The sequence below is a fragment of the Babylonia areolata genome, chromosome 24 (assembly GCF_041734735.1).
Source record: "Babylonia areolata isolate BAREFJ2019XMU chromosome 24, ASM4173473v1, whole genome shotgun sequence".
Classification (NCBI taxonomy): domain Eukaryota; kingdom Metazoa; phylum Mollusca; class Gastropoda; order Neogastropoda; family Buccinidae; genus Babylonia; species Babylonia areolata.
Genome location: NC_134899.1, coordinates 109,673 through 131,773, shown reverse-complemented (window position 1 = coordinate 131,773; position 22,101 = coordinate 109,673). Strand labels below are relative to the sequence as shown.

Below are 22,101 nucleotides of genomic sequence, written 5' to 3'. Positions count from 1 at the left end.
AAAACCAGTACCTGCTCCAAGAAAACTGGTAGCTACTCCCATACAACAAACTACTTCCAGAAAACCAGTACCTGCTCCAAGAAAACCAGTACCTGCTACCAGAAAACTGGAATCAATTCCCATATAACCGATAACAACTTCCAGAACACCGACACCTCCCAGAAACTGACCCCAATCCCAGATTACAAGCTGAATATATGAACGATAATCTGGTAGTTCTTGGTGATTTCAACTGTATACTTAATAATGAGCTAGATATAATATCTGGTCTCCCTCATAACAATCTGAAATTATTTCTTTAAGACAATTTCTGACAACAGCAGGCCTGACTGACGCATGGAGAGCTTACCACCCCACTGACACGGACTTCACGTGGCGCAGGCATAATCCGCTCATTGCACGGCGTTTGGATTACTGTCTTGTTTCTGACAACTTGTTGCCCTCATGTGTTTCTTGTGAGCACATTACTGTCCCAAACTCTGATCATAAAGCTGTCTTCTAGAAATTAGTGAGGGAAACTTTGTTCGTGGTCCTGGTTACTGGAAATTCAACCATAGTTATCTTAAAAATGAAATATATGTTACAAAAATGAATGCTTTGTTAGATTCTGTTAGTTTAGAACATAGTGATCAAAGCAGCATAGATAAATGGGAGCTGTGCAAAGTTGAAGTGAGAAATATCTGTATCGAGTTCGGAAAAGCATGGGCTTGCAAAAATCGAAACAAATCACTGGCTTTACAGAATCGTCTAAAAGAAATGGAAAAAAGGTTAATAACCAGTCCCCAAAATGAAGATCTTCAGGTAGATTATTTGAAAGCGAAACACGATTTAAAATTAATGTACATGAATGAAGCTAAAGGAGCACAGGTAAGGGCTAGAGTTAAATGGATTGAAGATGGTGAAAAAAACACAAAATATTTCACAAGTCTTGAAAAAACTAGAAGCAAAAATACAATTATCACCAGATTGCGTAATGAGGCGGGTGAAATTATTACAGATCAAAAGAAAATCTTACAAGAACAGCTGTCCTTCTACAAAACCTTATACAACCAAACAACAACGGAAAGAAATATACAGGAAGCCATCAATAATTTCATTGAAAACGAACATTTTACAAAGTTAAATGAAGACGAAGCCGTAGCATGCGAAGGGTTAATAACGTATGAAGAAACCACAACTGCACTCAGAAAACTAAACAAATGGATCAGCTCCAGGGAGTCACGGTCTGACGACAGAGTTTTTAAAGTTTTTTTGGGGGAAAATAGGCAGATTACTAACCGATTCTTTCCATGAGTCGTTCAGAATAGGAGAACTGTCATTCACAAAAGACAGGGTATCATATCATTATTACATAAAAGTAAAGATTTAGATAGGGAGAACTTGAGTAACTGGAGACCTATAACTTTTACTAATTCAGATTATAAACTTCTAGCCAAGGTTGGGTAGTGTAGTAACATAACTTAGTCAGCAAAGATCAGGTGGGGTATATCAAAGGCAGGAACATAAATACAATCATAAGCTGTATTGATGATGTCATTAATTATCTTAATAAAACTGGTAAAGCAGGGTATTTGTTAGCATTAGATTATACCAAGGGATTCGATTCCATATCTAAAGCATACATGTTACAAGCTTTGAATCTGACTTTCAAAAATGGGTATCTGTGCTCTCAAATAATTCGCAAAGTTCCATAAACTATGGCGGATGGCTATCTGAACCCTTCGATGTCAACTGTGGAATCAGACACGGATGTCCATTTTCTCCCTTTGCATTTGATCTTGCAGTGGAAATTCTAGCAGTCAACAAAAGAAGGAAAGCAACAAAAGAAGTACGCTTACATGAATTGCAGTGGAAATTCTAGCAGTCAACAAAAGAAGGAAAGCAACAAAAGAAGTACGCTTACATGAATTGCAGTGGAAAATAAGTCATGATATATATCCAACAAACATTATTCTAAAAACAAAACAAAAATCTAAAGTAGTAGACTCAGAAAATTGTGACTACTGTCCTGGTAAAATTGATTTTATTGAACATTTCTTCTGTGAATGCTCAACTGTGAAAATACTTTGGAAAAACATAGAAAATTTGATACTTAGAAGTACTGGTAAGTGTATAAAATTACATCCCACAGACGTTTTATTTGGAATTCAAGATGACAGATATAGCAAACATGATCTTTTAAAAATAAACCATATTATTTTGATAGGTAAAATGTGTATCACTATTGCAAAAAAACAACAGCAGCAGCAGCAGCAACAACAACTACAACAACAACAACAACAACAACTACAACAACAACAACAAACAAACAAACAAAAACAACAAAAGACTGTCTATTTTACAACTGATTTTTGAACAGCAATTCAATATTAGAAGTCGATATATTATATAATACCGATGAATCTATAAAAAAAAAAAAAAAAAAAAAAAAAAAAAAAAATATATATATATATATATATATATATATATTATATATATATATATGTAAGTGGGAAAAAAACCAATGACGTAGTTATGGAATTCAGGGTATTGCTTTTGATTATTGTCACGTTTTTAGTTTATTGTGTAATTGCTTATGTTCACTGTATTCTTTCTTCTTCTTCTTTTTTTTTTTTTTTTTGGGGGGGGGGGGGGGGTTACTTTTATTTTGTTATTTTTTTTTCCTTCTTTTAAGAAATATTTTGAATTGACATAATCAATTTATACACAAAATAAAACGGTGGTCGACCCAAGAAAGTCCGGAAAAAACTTCCAGAAAACCAGTGCCCACTCCCAGAAAACTGGTACCTACCTCCATATAACCGATAATGACTTCCAGAAAACCAGTGCCCACTCCCAGAAAACTGGTACCTACCTCCATGTAACCGATGACTTCCAGAAAACCAGTACCCACTCCCAGAAAACTGGTACCTACCTCCATATAACCGATGACTTCCAGAAAACCAGTACCTACTCCCAGAAAACTGGTACCTACCTCCATATAACCGATAACGACTTCCAGAAAACCAGTACCCACTCCCAGAAAACTGGTACCTACCTCCATATAACCGATGACTTCCAGAAAACCAGTGCCCACTCCCAGAAAACTGGTACCTACCTCCATATAACCGATGATTTCCAGAAAACCAGTACCTACTCCCAGAAAACTGGTACCTACCTCCATATAACCGATGATTTCCAGAAAACCAGTACCTACTCCCAGAAAACTGGTACCTACCTCCATATAACCGATAACGACTTCCAGAAAACCAGTACCCACTCCCGGAAAACTGGTACCTACCTCCATATAACCGATGACTTCCAGAAAACCAGTACCTACTCCCAGAAAACTGGTAGGTACTCCCATATAACCGATAACGACTTCCGGAAAACCGACACCTCCCAGAAACTGACCCCCAATCCCAGAAACATGATACTTTCTCACAGATACCGATACCGACTCCCCGGAAACTGATACCTTCTCTAAAAAAAACCCCAAAAAACCGGATTCCGTCTAAAAAACAAACCGGGACCTACTCCCCGAAAACTGAAAACCTACTCCGGGAAAACTACTCCCTGAAATTGACACATTGTCCCTGAAAACAGGAACCAGTTCCCAGAAAACGACATCCAGAGCGACACTTACTCCCAGAACTCTGTGACGGGATCCATGACGATCTGAGACACGTTGGCCAGGACGGGAGCTGTGGGTGACGTCATGTTGTCAGTGACAGTGAAGTTGTCCCCCCCCAGGGTGGAGTTGTCCCCCCCCAGGGTGAAGTTGTGCCCCCCCAGGGTGGAGTTGTCCCCCCTCAGGGTGGAGTTGGCGGTGAAGGTGGAGCAGTTGGCTGTGTTCCAGTCGTTGTTGCAGTGTGACCAGGGCAGGACGGTTGTGAAGGACGAGAAGACGTAGTACAGCGCCCAGGTCAGGATGATGTTGTACTCCGTGTTCACCAAAAATACGATGATGGTCGTGGCATACCCTATGCCTGCACACACACACGCACACACACACACACACACACACACACACACACATGCACACATCAGAACCCTTTACCGATACACAGACATAGCAATAGTCACATTTTTACCTGTACACAGACATAGCAATAGTCACATTTTTACTTGTACACAGACATAGCAATAATTACACTTTTACCTGTACACAGACATAGCAATAATCATATTTCACTTGAACACAGACATAGCAATAATCATATTTCACCTGAACACAGACATAGCAATAATCATATTTCACCTGAACACAGACATAGCAATAGTCACATTTTGCCTGTACACATACAGACATAGCAATAGTCATATTTTACTTTTTCACAGACATAGCAATAGTCACATTCTACCTGCACACAGACATAGCAATAGTCACATTTTACCTTTTCACAGACATAGCAATAGTCACAGTTTACACAGACATAGCAATAGTCACATTTTACCTTTTCACAGACATAGCAATAGTCACATTTTATTGTACACAAAAATAGCAGTAGTCAAATTTTTGCGTGTGAATACACACAACAATAGTCAAATCTTAACATGTACTCAGTAAACTGACCCATGATTATTCACATTTTACCCATTCAACTGACCCATAATTGTACAAATTGTACCCCTTGAACTGACCCATAATTACACACACCGTACCCACTGAACTGAACCATAATCACACATTGTACCCACTGAACTGAACCATAATTACACACATTGTACCCACTGAACTGATCCATAATTACACACATTGCACCCACTGAACCGAACCATAATTACACGCACCATACCCAATGAACTGAACCATAATTATACACATCATACCCACTGAACTGAACAATAATTACACACACCGTACCCACTGAACTGAACCATAATCACACATTGTACCCACTGAACTGAACCATAATTACACACATTGTACCCACTGAACTGATCCATAATTACACACATTGCACCCACTGAACCGAACCATAATTACACACACCATAACCAATGAACTGAACCATAATTATACACATCATACCCACTGAACTGAACAATAATTACACACAGCATACCCACTGAACTGACACATAATAATACACATCATACCCACTGAACTGAACCATAATTACACACATTGTACCCACAGAACTGAACTATAATTACACACACTGTACCAACTGAACTGACAATTAAACACACTATATTCGCTAAACTACCCATAATTGTACAAATTGTACCCCTTGAACTGACCCATATTTACACACATTGTACCCACTGAACTGAACCATAATTACACACACTATATCCACTGAACTGACCCATAATTAAATACACTGTATCCGCTAAACTAACCCATAATTATACATACTGTACCCACTGAACTGACCCATAATGAACGCACTGAACTGACCCATAATTACATACATTGTACCCACCGAACTGACCCATGATTACATACATTGTGCCCACCTAACTGACCCAAACAACACCTAACAGCGTAAACTGCCCCAAAATTTTTACACTGTCCCCAAAACTAAACGCCCCCTTAATTTTTTCCCCCCAATTGAAACCCACGGAACGGCCCTTTTTTCCCCACTTTCCCCTAAACTAACACACAATTATCACACTATCCTACTAAAACGGAAAACAAAATTAAAACACACTTTTACCCACAAACTACCATAAAAAAAACACACTTACCCCTGACTAAACACAAATTTTTGAAACACTGCCCTACTGCTGACACAAAATAAAAAACCCGGCCCCCACAAACTGAAAAATTTAATTTTAAAAACACTTACCCCAAACCGACCCAAAATTTTAAAACCTATAAACCCCAAAATTTTTACAAAAATTTTTACAAAAGCTCCCCAAAACTGACCCCAATTAAAAAACAATACCCAAACAAACTGACCCACAATTATACCATTTACCCATGAACTGCCCCAAACCTTTTTCACACGGTCCCATTTAACGGACCCCAAAATTTTATCCCAAAAAAACCCCAAACTAACGGACCCAATTTTTAACCCCCTCTTACCCACTAAAATTTAAAACCCCAAATTAAAAAAATTACCCCTAACGGAACACACAAATCACACAAACCCACAAACTGACCCCAAAATTAAAAACACCTATACCCACTAACTGCCAAAAATTTTTTCCCCCTTTCCCCCCTTTTTAAAAACTGACTCAAATTTTTCCCCCTTTTTTTTTTCCCCCGGGAACAAAACCAAAATTATCCACGGGTCCCCTTTTAATAACCCCATGATTAACACCGCCCCACTAAACGCCCAAAATTTAAACCCCTCAAAACCCTAAACTGTTTCCAAAATTTTTACACACTATAGCACTAAACCCTACGAAAAATTTATACACCTTCCCCCACAAACCCAACCTTATTTATACCACTTACCCCTGAACTGACACATAAATAGCCAACGGTCCCCCCCGGGGAACTGCCCCAAAATTTTTCCCCGTACTCACAAAATTTTAACTTAATTTTTAACCCACTATACCCAAATTTTGCCCCCGACCATAAATAAAACACACTATCCCCACTAAAACTGACACAAAAATTATAAACACGGGACCACAAACTACATAAAAAACCACGGGCCCCAACCGACCAAAATTTATCACACTGTACCCCCTGAACCCCCCCAAATTTTATACACACTTTTCCCCCTGCTGTCCCAAAATTATCCCCTTTTTTCCCCCACAAATACACAAAATTTATACACACTTACCCCTAAAGGGGGACACATTTTTTAACACAAGTACCCCCTGAACTGACCCATAATTATAAAACCAAACCCACTGAACCCAAAAACCCCCTTTATACACCCCCTAAACACACAAAATTTAATACAAAACCGGGCACCCCTGAACTGAAACTTTATTTAAACACCTTACCCCTAACTATAAATAATTTTACCACAAACCCACTGAAAAACCTTTTAAAATTTACCCGGGGGGCCCACTGCGGCACATAATTTATTAAAACACCGCCCCCTAACTGACAAAATTTTCACACAGAAACCCCCCTTTTTTCCCAAAATTTTACCCCCAATACCCCCCTTTTCGCGAAAATTACACCATGTACCCAAACTGCCTTTTTTTATACACATTTATCCCCCCTTTAACGGCACTTTTTTATCTCCCGAAACCACTAAACGGGACACATTTAACACCTATCCCCACCAAACTGACCATAATTAAAACACTTTGGGCCACAAATTTCACATAAAAAACACACTTTTACCCACTGACTGACAAAAATTTTTTACCCAATGTATACCAACGCCCCCAAAATTTTTTAACCCACTTTACCCACTAAACGACACAAAAATTTAACAACTTTTCCCACTGAACTGACCCTTAATTTACCCCTTTCCCCACGAACGCCCAAATTTAGGCGCTAAAAAAACCCCACTAATTTCACTTTTTTTCAAAAATGCTATACGAAGGAATGCTCATAATCAACACATTATCCCCCCTTTTAACGGACCCTTTAATTTACACACTGTACACAAACTGACCATAAAAAACCCACTGTCCCACAACGGAACAAAATATACAAACTAACCCCCCCAACTACACATTTTACCCCTGTACCCACTAACTGCCTTTTTTTAACCACAACCCCCCCTAACTCCCAAAAATTTTTTAACACCCCTGGCCACTGAACTGACACAAAAAATTTACCATTTTCCCCTAAAATTTCCAATTTCCCCCAATTTGTACACTCGAACTGCCCCAAAAATTTTTTTACCCACAATCCCCCAAAAAACTGCCCGAATTTTCCCACGGGACCCAAAAACTGCCCCTTTAATTTTAGGCCTATCCCCGACCCTACACTAACAAATGCTTCCAATTGATTTCAAAATAACATAAAAATTAAAACCCACAAAAACAAACCCTAAATACACACTGCCCCCACAAAAACTACCAATTACACCTAACCCAATAACACAAAAATTCCCAACCACACCCCCACGCCCTGAAACAAATTAAAACGGGGACCCACTAAACTACACACAATTTTTACACGGGGGACAACCCAAGGGACACTTAATTATAAACCAAACCCAACTGAACTACCCAAAATTTTTCACTTTTCCAACTGAACTGCCCCATAATTAAACCCCGGGAACCCCTGACTTTCCTTTAATTATCACGAAAACCCACTGAACGCCCAAAAACTGTAACCTAAAACCCACTAAACTGAACTTTTTTAAACACACTGTACCCCCTGAACTGACCCTTTAATTTTAAACACTATACCCACGGAACGGACCCAAATTTACCCCCAACCCGGGGGAAACCCAAAATTTATCCCCAAACTTACCCCTAAACCAAAAGGGGGACAAAACATACCACGGAACTGACCCATGATTATACACACTGTACCCTCTGAACTGACCCATAATTTTACTCACTGTACGAACTGAACTGACCCATAATTATACACACTATACCCACCTAACTGACCCATAATTATACACACTGAACTGACAAATTTATTATACACACTATACCCATTGAACTCACAGATAATTATACACACTCTAACCACTGATCTGACACATAATTTTACACACTATAGACACTGAACTGACGCTTAATTAGACCCACTGTTCCCACTGAACGGACACATAATTATGACCACTGTACCCACTGAACAGACCCATGATTTTATACACTATACCCACTGAACTGACACATAAATATACCAACTGTACCCCACTGAACTGACCCATAATTTTACCCACTGTACTCACTGAAATGAAACATAATTGTACACACTATATCCACTGAACTGAAACATAAATATACACAGTATACCCACTGAACTGACACATATTTATACACACTGTACCCACTGAACTGACCCATAATTATACACACAATACCCACTGAACAGACACATAATTATACACACTATACCCACCTAACTGACATATGATTATATACACTGTACCACTGAACAGACACATAATTATACACACTATACCCACCTAACTGACACATAATTTATACACACTGTGCCACTGAACTGACACATAAATCTACACACTGTACCCACTGAACGACACATAATTATACGCACTATACCCACTGAACTGACACATAATTATACACACTAAACCCACAGAACTGACCCATAATTATACACACTGTACCCTCTGAACTGACCCATAATTATGCACACTGCACCCTACTGAACTGACACATAAGTATACACACTGCACCCACTGAACTGAAACATAATTATACACACTATACCCACTGAACTGACCCATAATTATACACACTATACCCACTGAACTGATACATAATTATACACACTGCACCCACTGAACTGACACATAATTATATACACTGTACCCACTGAACTGACACATAATTATACACACTGTACCCACTTAACTGACCTATAACTATACACATTGTACCCACTGAACTGACACATATATATACCCACTATACCCACTGAACTGACCCATAATTATACACACTATACCCACTCAACTGACCCATAATTATACACACTATACCCATTGAACTGCCCATAATTTACTCACTGTACCCACTGTAAAATCCTGTGAGCTCGATCCTATACCAGCCTCGGTCTTTTCCCAATGTGTCTCACATCTTCTCCCCACAATTAGCAATATTGTCAACTCATCCCTTCTCACTGGAACGTTTCCATCCACTTTCAAAACTGCAATCGTCCGGCCTCTTCTGAAGAAACCCAACCCTGACGCAAACATTTTGAAAAAATATCGACCAGTTTCTAATCTTCCATTCATGTCCAAACTTCTTGAAAAGCTGTCCTCAAGCAGCTTAACAACCACCTTTGTTTCAACAATCTCATCCACCCATTTCAGTCTACCTATCGCGCTGACCATAGCACCGAAACCACTCTCCTCCACATTCTGAACAATCTACTGATAGCGTCCGACTCAGGAAAAATTTCCCTTCTCACTCTTCTCGACTTGTCAGCCGCCTTTGATACGATAGACCATTCAATCCTTCTTTCCCGTCTTCATTTTACTTTGGTGGTCAACGGCACTGTTCTAAACTGGGTTCAAATCTTATCGCACGGATCGATTCCAGTCTGTCATTGTTGATCATTTCCAATCTGAACCCGTTAAAATTGAACATGGAGTCCCACAGGGATCTGTTTTAGGCCCAGTGCTCTTCACACTGTACACTGCTCCTCTCGCTGAAATTATCAACCGCCATAATATCAGTCATCATTCTTATGCTAATGACACTGGAGTAATACCCCTGAAAATTGTTGTCGCTCTTGCAAGAAACATCCAACTGCTTCCTGGACATTCAAAACTGGATGACTCGAAATAAGTTACAACTGAACGCGGACAAAACTGAAGCAATGATCATAGGAACTAAACAAAAACTGTCTTCCATCACAATTGACACAATCAAACTTGGCAGTACATCCATCCCTCTTTCCACGTCAGTCAGGAACCTCGGTGTTGTCCTTGACAATACACTCATCCATTCAGTCCCTTCAGCGCATACAAAACTCTGCTGCCCGACTCGTCCTCAGAAAGAAAAGATCTGAGCACATCACTCCTCTTTTGCAACATCTCCACTGGCTCCCTGTCTCACACCGAATAAAGTACAAGATCAGCACTCTATGTTATAGATGCATTCACAAAACTGCCCCTTCCTATCTCTGCGGCTGCCTTCACCTCTACACTCCATCTCGCTCACTACGATCGGCTTCGGATCCACTCTGTTTACGCATACCCAGATTCAAACACTCGACTGTTGGCCGCCGTTCTTTCTCTGTTTCTGGACCTTGCGATTGGAATGAACTTCCTTTTCGCTTCGTCAAGTCTCCACACTCAGCTCTTTCAAGTCTGGCCTTAAAACCCACCTCTTCCCAAAATAGCCTCCCTTGCCTGCCCTTCCTTGTCTTTAGTTTCTACAGTTTTAGAGTTATGCATGCGTGTGAATGACTGGTGCGAAAGCGCTTTGATTTGTCTCTGCACAAGATCCAGCGCTATATAAATACCATTATTATTATTATTATTATTATACACACTGTACCCACTGAACTGACCCATAATAATACACACTATACCCACAGAACTGACACATAATTATACACACTGTACCCACTGAACTGACCCATAATTATACACACTATACCCACTGAAATGACACATAATTATACACACTGTACCCACTGAACTGACCCATAATTATACACACTGTACCCACTGAACTGACCCATAATTATACACACTATACCCACTGAAATGACACATAATTATACACACTGTACTCACCTTGGAAAAGGGGGGCGATCTTCCAGGGCCCGATACCGCCCTCCGACATGAACTGACCCAGCGCAACCTCCAGGAAGAACATGGGAACCCCGCCCACCAGCACCGCTACCAGGTAGGGGATGAGAAAGGCCCCTGAAAACACGCACCTGCCACACCTGTTCCTCCCTGACTTTTCTCTGTCCCTCTGTCTCTATCTCTCTGAAATACTGGTTACGTGTAAAAAAAAAACGTGGACCTCCTCCATTTATATTATCATGGTTTTGAAGAAGTTTAGAGGAATCAGAGAGTTGGTGATGAAAAAGCGATTTTGGCTGAATTAAAGAAGGTTTAATAAGTCTATAAACACGAATAGATAAACAGCATAAATTCAAATAACAGATTCTCATTATATTGCCCATTCAGCTCACCTTTAGCTTTAGCACCGTATTTAAACATGTTAAGCTATAATTATTAGAATTACAATATTTTACGTCATCTGAGATTAGGCGTTTCACAATTAAAAATACACAAAGTACGTTTCACAGACAATGCTTGTGAAAGAAAATTTGATCGTTCATTTTCCAGATATCACAGAGAAATTAAAATTCTCTTCATTTTGTGTTGTCCAAAATACTATGAACTTTGGGAAATCTACATTGCAAAGAAGTATTTCAACCGTCCTTCAAAACTTCAAACAACTGCTATTGCTTGAAAGACGTCTCGCCACTAAAATTTACAAAGTTTTCCAAATCAGAAATGTGTAAATTATCAACCATTGCTGTGTTATTTTCATATCATACCTCTGATGTGGATCAAAGGCCTAATCAATAAATATATCAAGACTCTAGACTGTCTCTGTATGTCTCTGCCTCTCTATCTCTCCCTCGCTCTGACGATCAACTCCAACAACGAGGAACTGCAAGCAGTGTTTTTGCAGGAACGTTTCGTTGTTGCCGTTGTTGTTGTCATGACGTAGAAGGTTTTTTTTTTGGCTTGTTAGTTCTTTTTTCGGACAGTACAGGTTTAAAATGTGATTAACCTTCGGCCGTATGTTTTGAAATAAAAATGGCTTTAGGAATACTGTGAGAAGTTCAGATATATACATCGATGCAGCATATCATAAACGACAAACACAGAGTATAATGATAGCAAACATCTATTTGTGTTCATATTACCTAGATAGGGAAATATATGCTTTACATTCATTCATGTAAGATAGATTCAGAATTGGTCTTTAGTTTAAACATTTGGATATCTATTGTCTCAGTCGCTTTGACAGAAAAGACTTGGAGTCTTGTCGCTAAATAACAACTGTGAGAGATACTCTCAAAATCTGGTTGCAACGTTTTGCCCTTTTTGTGAAAGTGTGAATGAGGATGAATATCATTTCATGTATGCATGACCATTGTATATCGATCTTGGAACCAAAAAAAATCTTGGTTTGTATGTCATTGTTCAGATAACATACTGTTGGACGGTGTGGATAAACAACAATCTCGTTCTGTAGCTAAATACATTTTTCATTCAATTGAGCACAGACAAGAAGCGATAACAAATGAGTGAAGAAGAATATTTGCTGATACCTGTGTGATAGTAAATATGAGCATGAAAATTCATTTCAATAAAATAATTAATACATTTTATGACTTCACGGGATATATTTATGCGAAACCTGATCAAAATCGTTGCTGTTGATACAAGCAATTTCAGAGTATTGGATAATTCCTAATATTCACAGGAATTTCAATGGAAAGCTATTGCCAGCACTTCGCCCTTCCTATAATCCAGATGCAATGATGCCTATGGCCTGATTGCAATGAAACATTCATTCATTCATTCATTCTCTCATCCATCCATTCATCATCATCATCATCTCTCTCTCTCTCTCTCTTTCTTTCTCTTACTCTACAAGTATCCAACCAACCAAACGTGCCACCCGTACAACCAATCAAACAGCCTATCAATGTACCAACCAACCAACTCAACAACCATCCATTCAACAAACCAGCTACCCCCCCCCCCCAACTTACCAACAAACCCATCAACTTACTAACCAACTAAAAACCAAGCAACCAATTAACCAATCAACCAACCCATCAATTTACCAGTAACCAAAACAACCAAGCAAACAATCAATAAACCAACCCATCAACTTACTAACCAAGCAAGCAACCAACCAATCTATCAACATACCAACTTACCAAGCAACCACCGACTCACCGACTTACTAATCAACCAACCAACCGACCAATCTATCGACATACGAACATACCAACCAACCAAGCAACTCATCAATTTACCAACCAACCGAGCAACTCATCACTATACCAACCAACCAAGCAACTCATCAATTTACAACCAACCACCAGCTCATCACTTTACCAACCAACCACCAACTGATCAGTTCACCAACCAACCGAGCAACTCATCAGTTTACCAAGCATGCAAGGGCACTGACCTCCCCCGTTGCGGTAGCAGAGGAAGGGGAACCTCCACACGTTGCCCAGCCCCACGGAGAAGCCGACACAGGCGAAGAGAAAGTCGATCTTCCGGGTCCACTCCTCCCGCTTGGCCAGCTTGGGGGAGGTGGTGGAGGAGGTGTCCACTGTGGAGTGGCTGTCCCCGGGCACGGTCCACCCCGGCAAGACGTGCTCACCGAGCACTCCTCTGTCCACCATGGGCTCCGCCTCTTCCTGCAAGACGTGCTGACCCACCATGGGCTCCGCCTGTCCTGCTGCACACGTTGGGCGGCTGTGTCTCTCCATTGTTTTCTGGAACACAGTGACCTTTTGTGGACTTTCATTCAAGAGTGACCATTGTCAACACTGGTGTTCAGATAGAAACTTCACCAAGAGTGACCATTGTCAACATGTCAACACTGGTGTTCAGACAGAAACTTCACCAACAGTGACCATTGTCAACACTGGTGTTCAGACAGAAACTTCACCAAGAGTGACCATTGTCAACACTGGTGTTCAGACAGAAACTTCATCAACAGTGACCATTGTCAACACAGGTGTTCAGATAGAAACTTCATCAAGAGTGACCATTGTCAACACTGGTGTTCAGATAGAAACTTCATCAACAGTGACCATTGTCAACACTGGTGTTCAGATAGAAACTTCATCAAGAGTGACCATTGTCAACACTGGTGTTCAGATAGAAACTTCACTAACCATTGTCAACACTGGTGTTCAGATAGAAACTTCACTAACCATTGTCAACACTGGTGTTCAGATTTAAACTTCACCAACAGTGACCATTGTCAACACTGGTGTTCAGATAAAAACTTCACCAACAGTGACCATTGTCAACACTGGTGTTCAGATAAAAACTTCACCAACAGTGACCATTGTCAACACTGGTGTTCAGATAAAAACTTCATCAACAGTGACCATTGTCAACACTGGTGTTCAGATAAAAACTTCACCAACAGTGACCATTGTCAACACTGGTGTTCAGATAAAACTTCACCAAGAGTGACCATTGTCAACACTGGTGTTCAGATAGAAACTTCTTCAAGAGTAGTTTTCTTGTTTCAATCATTGCTTTGACATGTATTCACAGCTCAGCTTTAATTGATCTAGATCATCGGCATGTCATCATGATATGCTTGTATGCAGATTTGATTCTTACGAACGTCAGTCAGTGACATCTCCTCGCACTGATAGTTCATTCCACTGTTCGATAATATTCCACTCCGCATTCTTTCCTTTACTTATTCTGCGTTCAGCGGAGAAAATCAAATCATACTTAGCTGTGCTAATGTTCCACGCAAAACTGGATACATTGTGTGAGTTCATTCGCCAGCTGAAGTCACTTGCTCAAGCTATGATAGTTCTTCGAATCATTGAACTGAGCACTGACTTACTATATGGTCTCTCAGTTTGCCAGTATTTGATATCAAAGCCACTTATTCTATCATTATGCTTATTATTCATGTATTGTTTCACATGCTGATGTCAGTAGTGTTACAGTTTTACGCTGACTCTCAGTTCTATCAATCTCAGTTACAGTGTGCTTAGTCCTCTATAATGTGTGTGTAGCATTCATTTGTGGTGATTACAAGGTATTAGATTAATATCAGCTATTGGTTAAAACCATCTGCTATGTATCACAGTCTGCAAATTGTAATTCAGCTATCATGCTTTTTCCTGCACAGCTTACTCCAGGATAGTGCTACACGATAACTGATTCATTTGAGTCACTTTGACAGAGTATAAACTTTACTCACTTCCGCTACATCAGCATTATCCACATCACTTAAATGCATCAGATATGTCATTTGTTGTCAGTGTTTGGTCTTCACACATATATGAATTATATTATGTTTTGCCAATGCCAAACTGAGTGGTAGTCTTTCCATGTAATATAAATAAATGTGCTTACTATCCATTTGTACTGAAATGTACTTATGGCATTTATTGTTTGTGTCTTTTACAGGCACTGTCTCTTATCTTCTTTTCTTCTTCTCTTAATTTTGTAATAAAACAATAGAAAACCTTTTGTGACTGGCCTCTATGTCTCTGGCCTGTGCGAGGATCTTTCACTTTCTATCCTGGAAATTTAGTAATTCTTTTAAACCCCCTATTATATACCACTTTGGCATGGTTCATGACACAGTGATCAGAAAGTAAATGCTCTACATGTGTTAAGATGTAAACACTGATGTGCAGAAATAAATGTTATACAAAAGTGAAGATTTTAAGTGCTCGTGTTCAAAAAGTAATGTTCTGCAAGAGAAAGTTTTGTACGAACTAGTGTTCAGAAATAAAATAATGTTCTACAAGAGAGAGGGTTATTCAGAACCCCACCCCCACCCCCCCCGCACCCAAAAAAGAAAAAAAAAAGAAAAAAGAATAAACAACAACAACAACAAACGAAAAAAACACGTTCTATAAAGACAGTGAGGACAGTTAACAGTGGTGTTCCCAAAAAAGTTATTTTCAAAGAGAGATGATAGTAAACATAGGTGTTCAAAAGACGTGATTTTCAAGAGGTAAGGATAGCAAACATAGATGCTCAGAAAGAAGTTATTTTCAAGAGAGATGAGAGAGTATGATAGCAAAACATAGGTGTTCAGAAAGAAGTGATTGTCAAGAGAGTATGATAGCAAACAGTGTGTGTTCAGAAAGACGTGATTTTCAAGAGAGATGATAGCAAACATAGGTGTTCAGAAAGAAGTGATTTTCAAGAGAGATGATAGCAAACAGTGGTGTTCAGAAAGAAGTGATTTTCAAGAGAGATGATAGCAAACATAGGTGTTCAGAAAGAAGTGATTTTCAAGAGAGATTATAACAAACAGTGGTGTTCAGAAAGAAGCTATTTTCAAGAGAGATGATAGCAAACAGTGGTGTTCAGAAAGAAGTGATTTTCAAGAGAGATGATAGCAAACATAGGTGTTCAGAAAGAAGTTATTTTCAAGAGAGATGATAGCAAACAGTGGTGTTCAGAAAGAAGTGATTTTCAAGAGAGATGATAGCAAACATAGGTGTTCAGAAAGACGTGATTTTCAAGAGAGGATGATAGCAAACATAGGTGTTCAGAAAGAAGTAATTTTCAAGAGAGATGATAGCAAACATAGGTGTTCAGAAAGAAGTGATTTTCAAGAGAGATGATAGCAAACATAGGTGTTCAGCAAGAAGTTATTTTCAAGAGTAAGGATAGCAAACATAGGTGTTCAGAAAGAAGTGATTTTCAAGAGAGATGATAGCAAACATAGGTGTTCAGAAAGAAGTGATTTTCAAGAGAGATGATAGCAAACAGTGGTGTTCAGAAAGAAGTGATTTTCAAGAGAGATGATAGCAAACAGTGGTGTTCAGAAAGAAGTGATTTTCAAGAGAGATGATAGCAAACATAGGTGTTCAGAAAGAAGTGATTTTCAAGAGTAAGGATAGCAAACATAGGTGTTCAGAAAGCAGTGATTTTCAAGAGAGATAATAACAAACAGTGGTGTTCAGAAAGAAGTTATTTTCAAGAGAGATGATAGCAAACAGTGGTGTTCAGAAAGAAGTGATTTTCAAGAGAGATGATAGCAAACATAGGTGTTCAGAAAGACGTGATTTTCAAGAGAGATGATAGCAAACACAGGTGTTCAGAAAGACGTGATTTTCAAGAGTGAGGATAGTAAACATAGGTGTTCAGAAAGACGTGATTTTGAAGAGTAAGGATAGCAAACATAGGTGTTCAGAAAGACGTGATTTTCAAGAGTAAGGATAGCAAACAGTGGTGTTCAGAAAGACGTGATTTTCAAGAGAGATGATAGCAAACATTGGTGTTTAGAAAGACGTGATTTTCAAGAGAGATGATAGCAAACAGTGGTGTTCAGAAAGAAGTGATTTTCAAGAGTAAGGATAGCAAACATAGGTGTTCAGAAAGAAGTGATTTTCAAGAGAGATGATAGCAAACATAGGTGTTCAGAAAGACGTGATTTTCAAGAGACATGATAGCAAACATAGGTGTTCAGAAAGACGTGATTTTCAAGAGAGATGATAGCAAACATACGTGTTCAGAAAGACGTGATTTTCAAGAGAGATGATAGCAAACATAGGTGTTCAGAAAGAAGTGATTTTCAAGAGTAAGGATAGCAAACAGTGGTGTTCAGAAAGACGTGATTTTGAAGAGTAAGGATAGCAAACATAGGTGTTCAGAAAGAAGTGATTTTCAAGAGTAAGGATAGCAAACAGTGGTGTTCAGAAAGACGTGATTTTCAAGAGTAAGGATAGTAAACAGTTGTGTTCAGAAAGACGTGATTTTCAAGAGTGGGGATAGTAAACAGTGGTGTTCAGAAAGACGTGATTTTCAAGAGTAAGGATAGTAGTGGTATTCAGAAAGACGTGATTTTCAAGAGTAAGGATAGTAAACAGTGGTGTTCAGAAAGACGTGATTTTCAAGAGTGAGGATAGTAAGCAGTGGTGTTCAGAAAGACGTGATTTTCAAGAGTGAGGATAGCAAACATAGGTGTTCAGAAAGACGTGATTTTCAAGAGTGAGGATAGCAAACAGTGGTGTTCAGAAAGACGTGATTTTCAAGAGTGAGGATAGTAAGCAGTGGTGTTCAGAAAGACGTGATTTTCAAGAGTGAGGATAGCATACAGTGGTGTTCAGAAAGACGTGATTTTCAAGAGTAAGGATAGCAAACAGTGGTGTTCAGAAAGACGTGATTTTCAAGAGTGAGGATAGCATACAGTGGTGTTCAGAAAGACGTGATTTTCAAGAGAGAGGATAGCATACAGTGGTGTTCAGAAAGACGTGATTTTCAAGAGAGAGGATAGCAAATATTGGTGTTCAGAAATTTTTTTTTACAAGAAGAGTGGCATTTGTCAGCACTAGTGTTCAGAAGGAAATGTTCTTCAAGAGTGTTTTGTAAAAACTGATGTTCAGAAAGCATGAGGATTGTAAACACTGTTGTTTAGAAAAAAACGTTCTTCAGTAGTGAAGATTGCCAGCACTGACGTTTAGAAAGAAATGTTCTACACGAGTGAACATTGCCAGCACTGACATTTAGAAAGAAATGTTCTACACGAGTGAACATTGCCAGCACTGACATTTAGAAAGAAATGTTCTACACGAGTGAACATTGTCAGCACTGGTGTTTAGAAAGAAATGTTCTACACGAGTGAACATTGCCAGCACTGACATTTAGAAAGAAATGTTCTACAAGAGTGAACATTAACAGCACTGGTGTTTAGAAAGAAATGTTCTACAAGAGTGGACATTAACAGCACTGGTGTTTAGAAAGAAATGTTCTACAAGAGTGGACATTAACAGCACTGGTGTTTAGAAAGAAATGTTCTACAAGAGTGGACATTAACAGCACTGGTGTTTAGAAAGAAATGTTCTACAAGAGTGGACATTAACAGCACTGGTGTTTAGAAAGAAATGTTCTACACGAGTGAACATTGCCAGCACTGGTGTTTAGAAAGAAATGTTCTACACGAGTGAACATTGCCAGCACTGATGGTTAGAAAGAAATGTTCTACACGAATGAACATTGCCAGCACTGACGTTTAGAAAAAAAAAAAGTTCTACACGAGTGAAGATTGCCAGCACTGACGTTTAGAAAGAAATGTTCTACAAGAGTGAAGATTGCCAGCACAGGTGTTTAGAAAGAAATGTTCTACACGAGTGGAAATTGCCAGCACTGACGTTAGAAGAAATGTTCTACACGAGTGGACATTAACAGCACTGGTGCTTAGAAAGAAATGTTCTACAAGAAGATTGCCAGCACTGGTGTTTAGAAAGAAATGTTCTTCAGTAGTGAAGATTGCCAGCAGTGACGTTTAGAAAGAAATATTTTACAAGAATGAAGATTGCCAGCACTGGTGTTTAGAAAGAAATGTTCTACAAGAAGATTGCCAGCACTGTTGTTTAGAAAGAAATGTTCTCAGTAGTGAAGATTGCCAGCAGTGACGTTTAGAAAGAAATGTTTTACAAGAATGAAGATTGCCAGCACTGTTGTTTAGAAAGAAATGTTCTACAAGAATGAAGATTGCCAGCACTGTTGTTTAGAAAGAAATGTTCTACAAGAATGAAGATTGCCAGCACTGGTGTTTAGAAAGAAATGTTCTACACGAGTGAAGATTGCCAGCACTGTTGTTAAGAAAGAAATGTTTTTCAAGAATGAAGATTGCCAGCACTGTTGTTTAGAAAGAAATGTTCTACAAGAATGAAGATTGGCAGCACTGTTGTTTAGAAAGAAATGTTCTACACGGGTGGAGATTGCCAGCGCTGACGTTTAGAAAGAAATGTTCTACACGGGTGCAGATTTTCAACACTGATGTTTAGAAAGAAACGTTCTACACGAGTGGAGATTTCCAACACTGACGTTTAGAAAGAAATGTTCTACTCGAGTGGAGATTGTCAGCACTGATGTTAAGAAAGAAATGTTCTACACGAGTGGAGATTGTCAGCACTGATGTTAAGAAAGAAATGTTCTACTCGAGTGGAGATTGTCAGCACTGATGTTAAGAAAGAAATGTTCTACACGAGTGGAGATTGTCAGCACTGATGTTAAGAAAGAAATGTTCTACTCGAGTGAAGATTGCCAGCACTATTGTTTAGAAAGAAATGTTTTACATGAGCGGAGATTGTCAGCACTGACGTTTAGAAAGAAATGTTCTACTCGAGTGGAGATTGTCAGCACTGATGTTTAGAAAGAAATGTTCTAAAAGAGTGAAGATTCCCAGCACTGACGTTTAGAAAGAAATGTTCTACACGGGTGGAGATTTTCAACACAGGTGTACAGAAAGAAATATTTTACAAGAGTGAAGATTGCCAGCACTATTGTTTAGAAAGAAATGTTTTACATGAGTGGAGATTGTCAGCACTGACGTTTAGAAAGAAATGTTCTACACGAATGGAGATTGTCAGCACTGACGTTTAGAAAGAAATGTTCAACACAGGTGTACAGAAAGAAATATTTTACTCGAGTGAAGATTGCCAGCACTGACGTTTAGAAAGAAACGTTCTACACGAATGAATATTGCCAGCACTGATGGTTAGAAAGAAATGTTCTACACGAATGAACATTGCCAGCACTGACGTTTAGAAAAAAAAAGTTCTACACGAGTGAAGATTGCCAGCACTGACGTTTAGAAAGAAATGTTCTACAAGAGTGAAGATTGCCAGCACAGGTGTTTAGAAAGAAATGTTCTACACGAGTGGAAATTGCCAGCACTGACGTTTAGAAAGAAATGTTCTACACGAGTGGACATTAACAGCACTGGTGCTTAGAAAGAAATGTTCTACAAGAAGATTGCCAGCACTGGTGTTTAGAAAGAAATGTTCTTCAGTAGTGAAGATTGCCAGCAGTGACGTTTAGAAAGAAATATTTTACAAGAATGAAGATTGCCAGCACTGGTGTTTAGAAAGAAATGTTCTACAAGAAGATTGCCAGCACTGTTGTTTAGAAAGAAATGTTCTTCAGTAGTGAAGATTGCCAGCAGTGACGTTTAGAAAGAAATGTTTTACAAGAATGAAGATTGCCAGCACTGTTGTTTAGAAAGAAATGTTCTACAAGAATGAAGATTGCCAGCACTGTTTGTTTAGAAAGAAATGTTCTACAAGAATGAAGATTGCCAGCACTGGTGTTTAGAAAGAAATGTTCTACACGAGTGAAGATTGCCAGCACTGTTGTTAAGAAAGAAATGTTTTTTCAAGAATGACGATTGCCAGCACTGTTGTTTAGAAAGAAATGTTCTACAAGAATGAAGATTGGCAGCACTGTTGTTTAGAAAGAAATGTCTACACGGGTGGAGATTGCCAGCGCTGACGTTTAGAAAGAAATGTTCTACACGGGTGCAGATTTTCACACTGATGTTTAGAAAGAAACGTTCTACACGAGTGGAGATTTCCAACACTGACGTTTAGAAAGAAATGTTCTACTCGAGTGGAGATTGTCAGCACTGATGTTAAGAAAGAAATGTTCTACACGAGTGGAGATTGTCAGCACTGATGTTAAGAAAGAAATGTTCTACTCGAGTGGAGATTGTCAGCACTGATGTTAAGAAAGAAATGTTCTACACGAGTGGAGATTGTCAGCACTGATGTTAAGAAAGAAATGTTCTACTCGAGTGAAGATTGCCAGCACTATTGTTTAGAAAGAAATGTTTTACATGAGCGGAGATTGTCAGCACTGACGTTTAGAAAGAAATGTTCTACTCGAGTGGAGATTGTCAGCACTGATGTTTAGAAAGAAATGTTCTAAAAGAGTGAAGATTCCCAGCACTGACGTTTAGAAAGAAATGTTCTACACGGGTGGAGATTTCAACACAGGTGTACAGAAAGAATATTTTACAAGAGTGAAGATTGCCAGCACT

General features: G+C 39.0%; 1 protein-coding gene across 2 annotated transcripts in view; it reads right to left on the bottom strand.

Moving 5' to 3' along the window:
* The window catches only part of LOC143299013 (sodium- and chloride-dependent taurine transporter-like), a 160,138-nt gene that overhangs the window by 100,110 nt on the left and 37,927 nt on the right, over positions 1-22,101 (bottom strand). For both annotated transcript variants that reach the window (XM_076612086.1, XM_076612085.1), the window contains 3 exons: positions 13,741-14,053; positions 11,304-11,435; positions 3,626-3,968 (listed from right to left, as the gene is read on the bottom strand). In XM_076612086.1, the coding sequence (XP_076468201.1) occupies positions 3,626-3,968; positions 11,304-11,435; positions 13,741-14,047 (782 nt within the window). In that variant the 5' untranslated portion in view covers positions 14,048-14,053. The remainder of the gene's footprint in view (positions 1-3,625; positions 3,969-11,303; positions 11,436-13,740; positions 14,054-22,101) is intronic.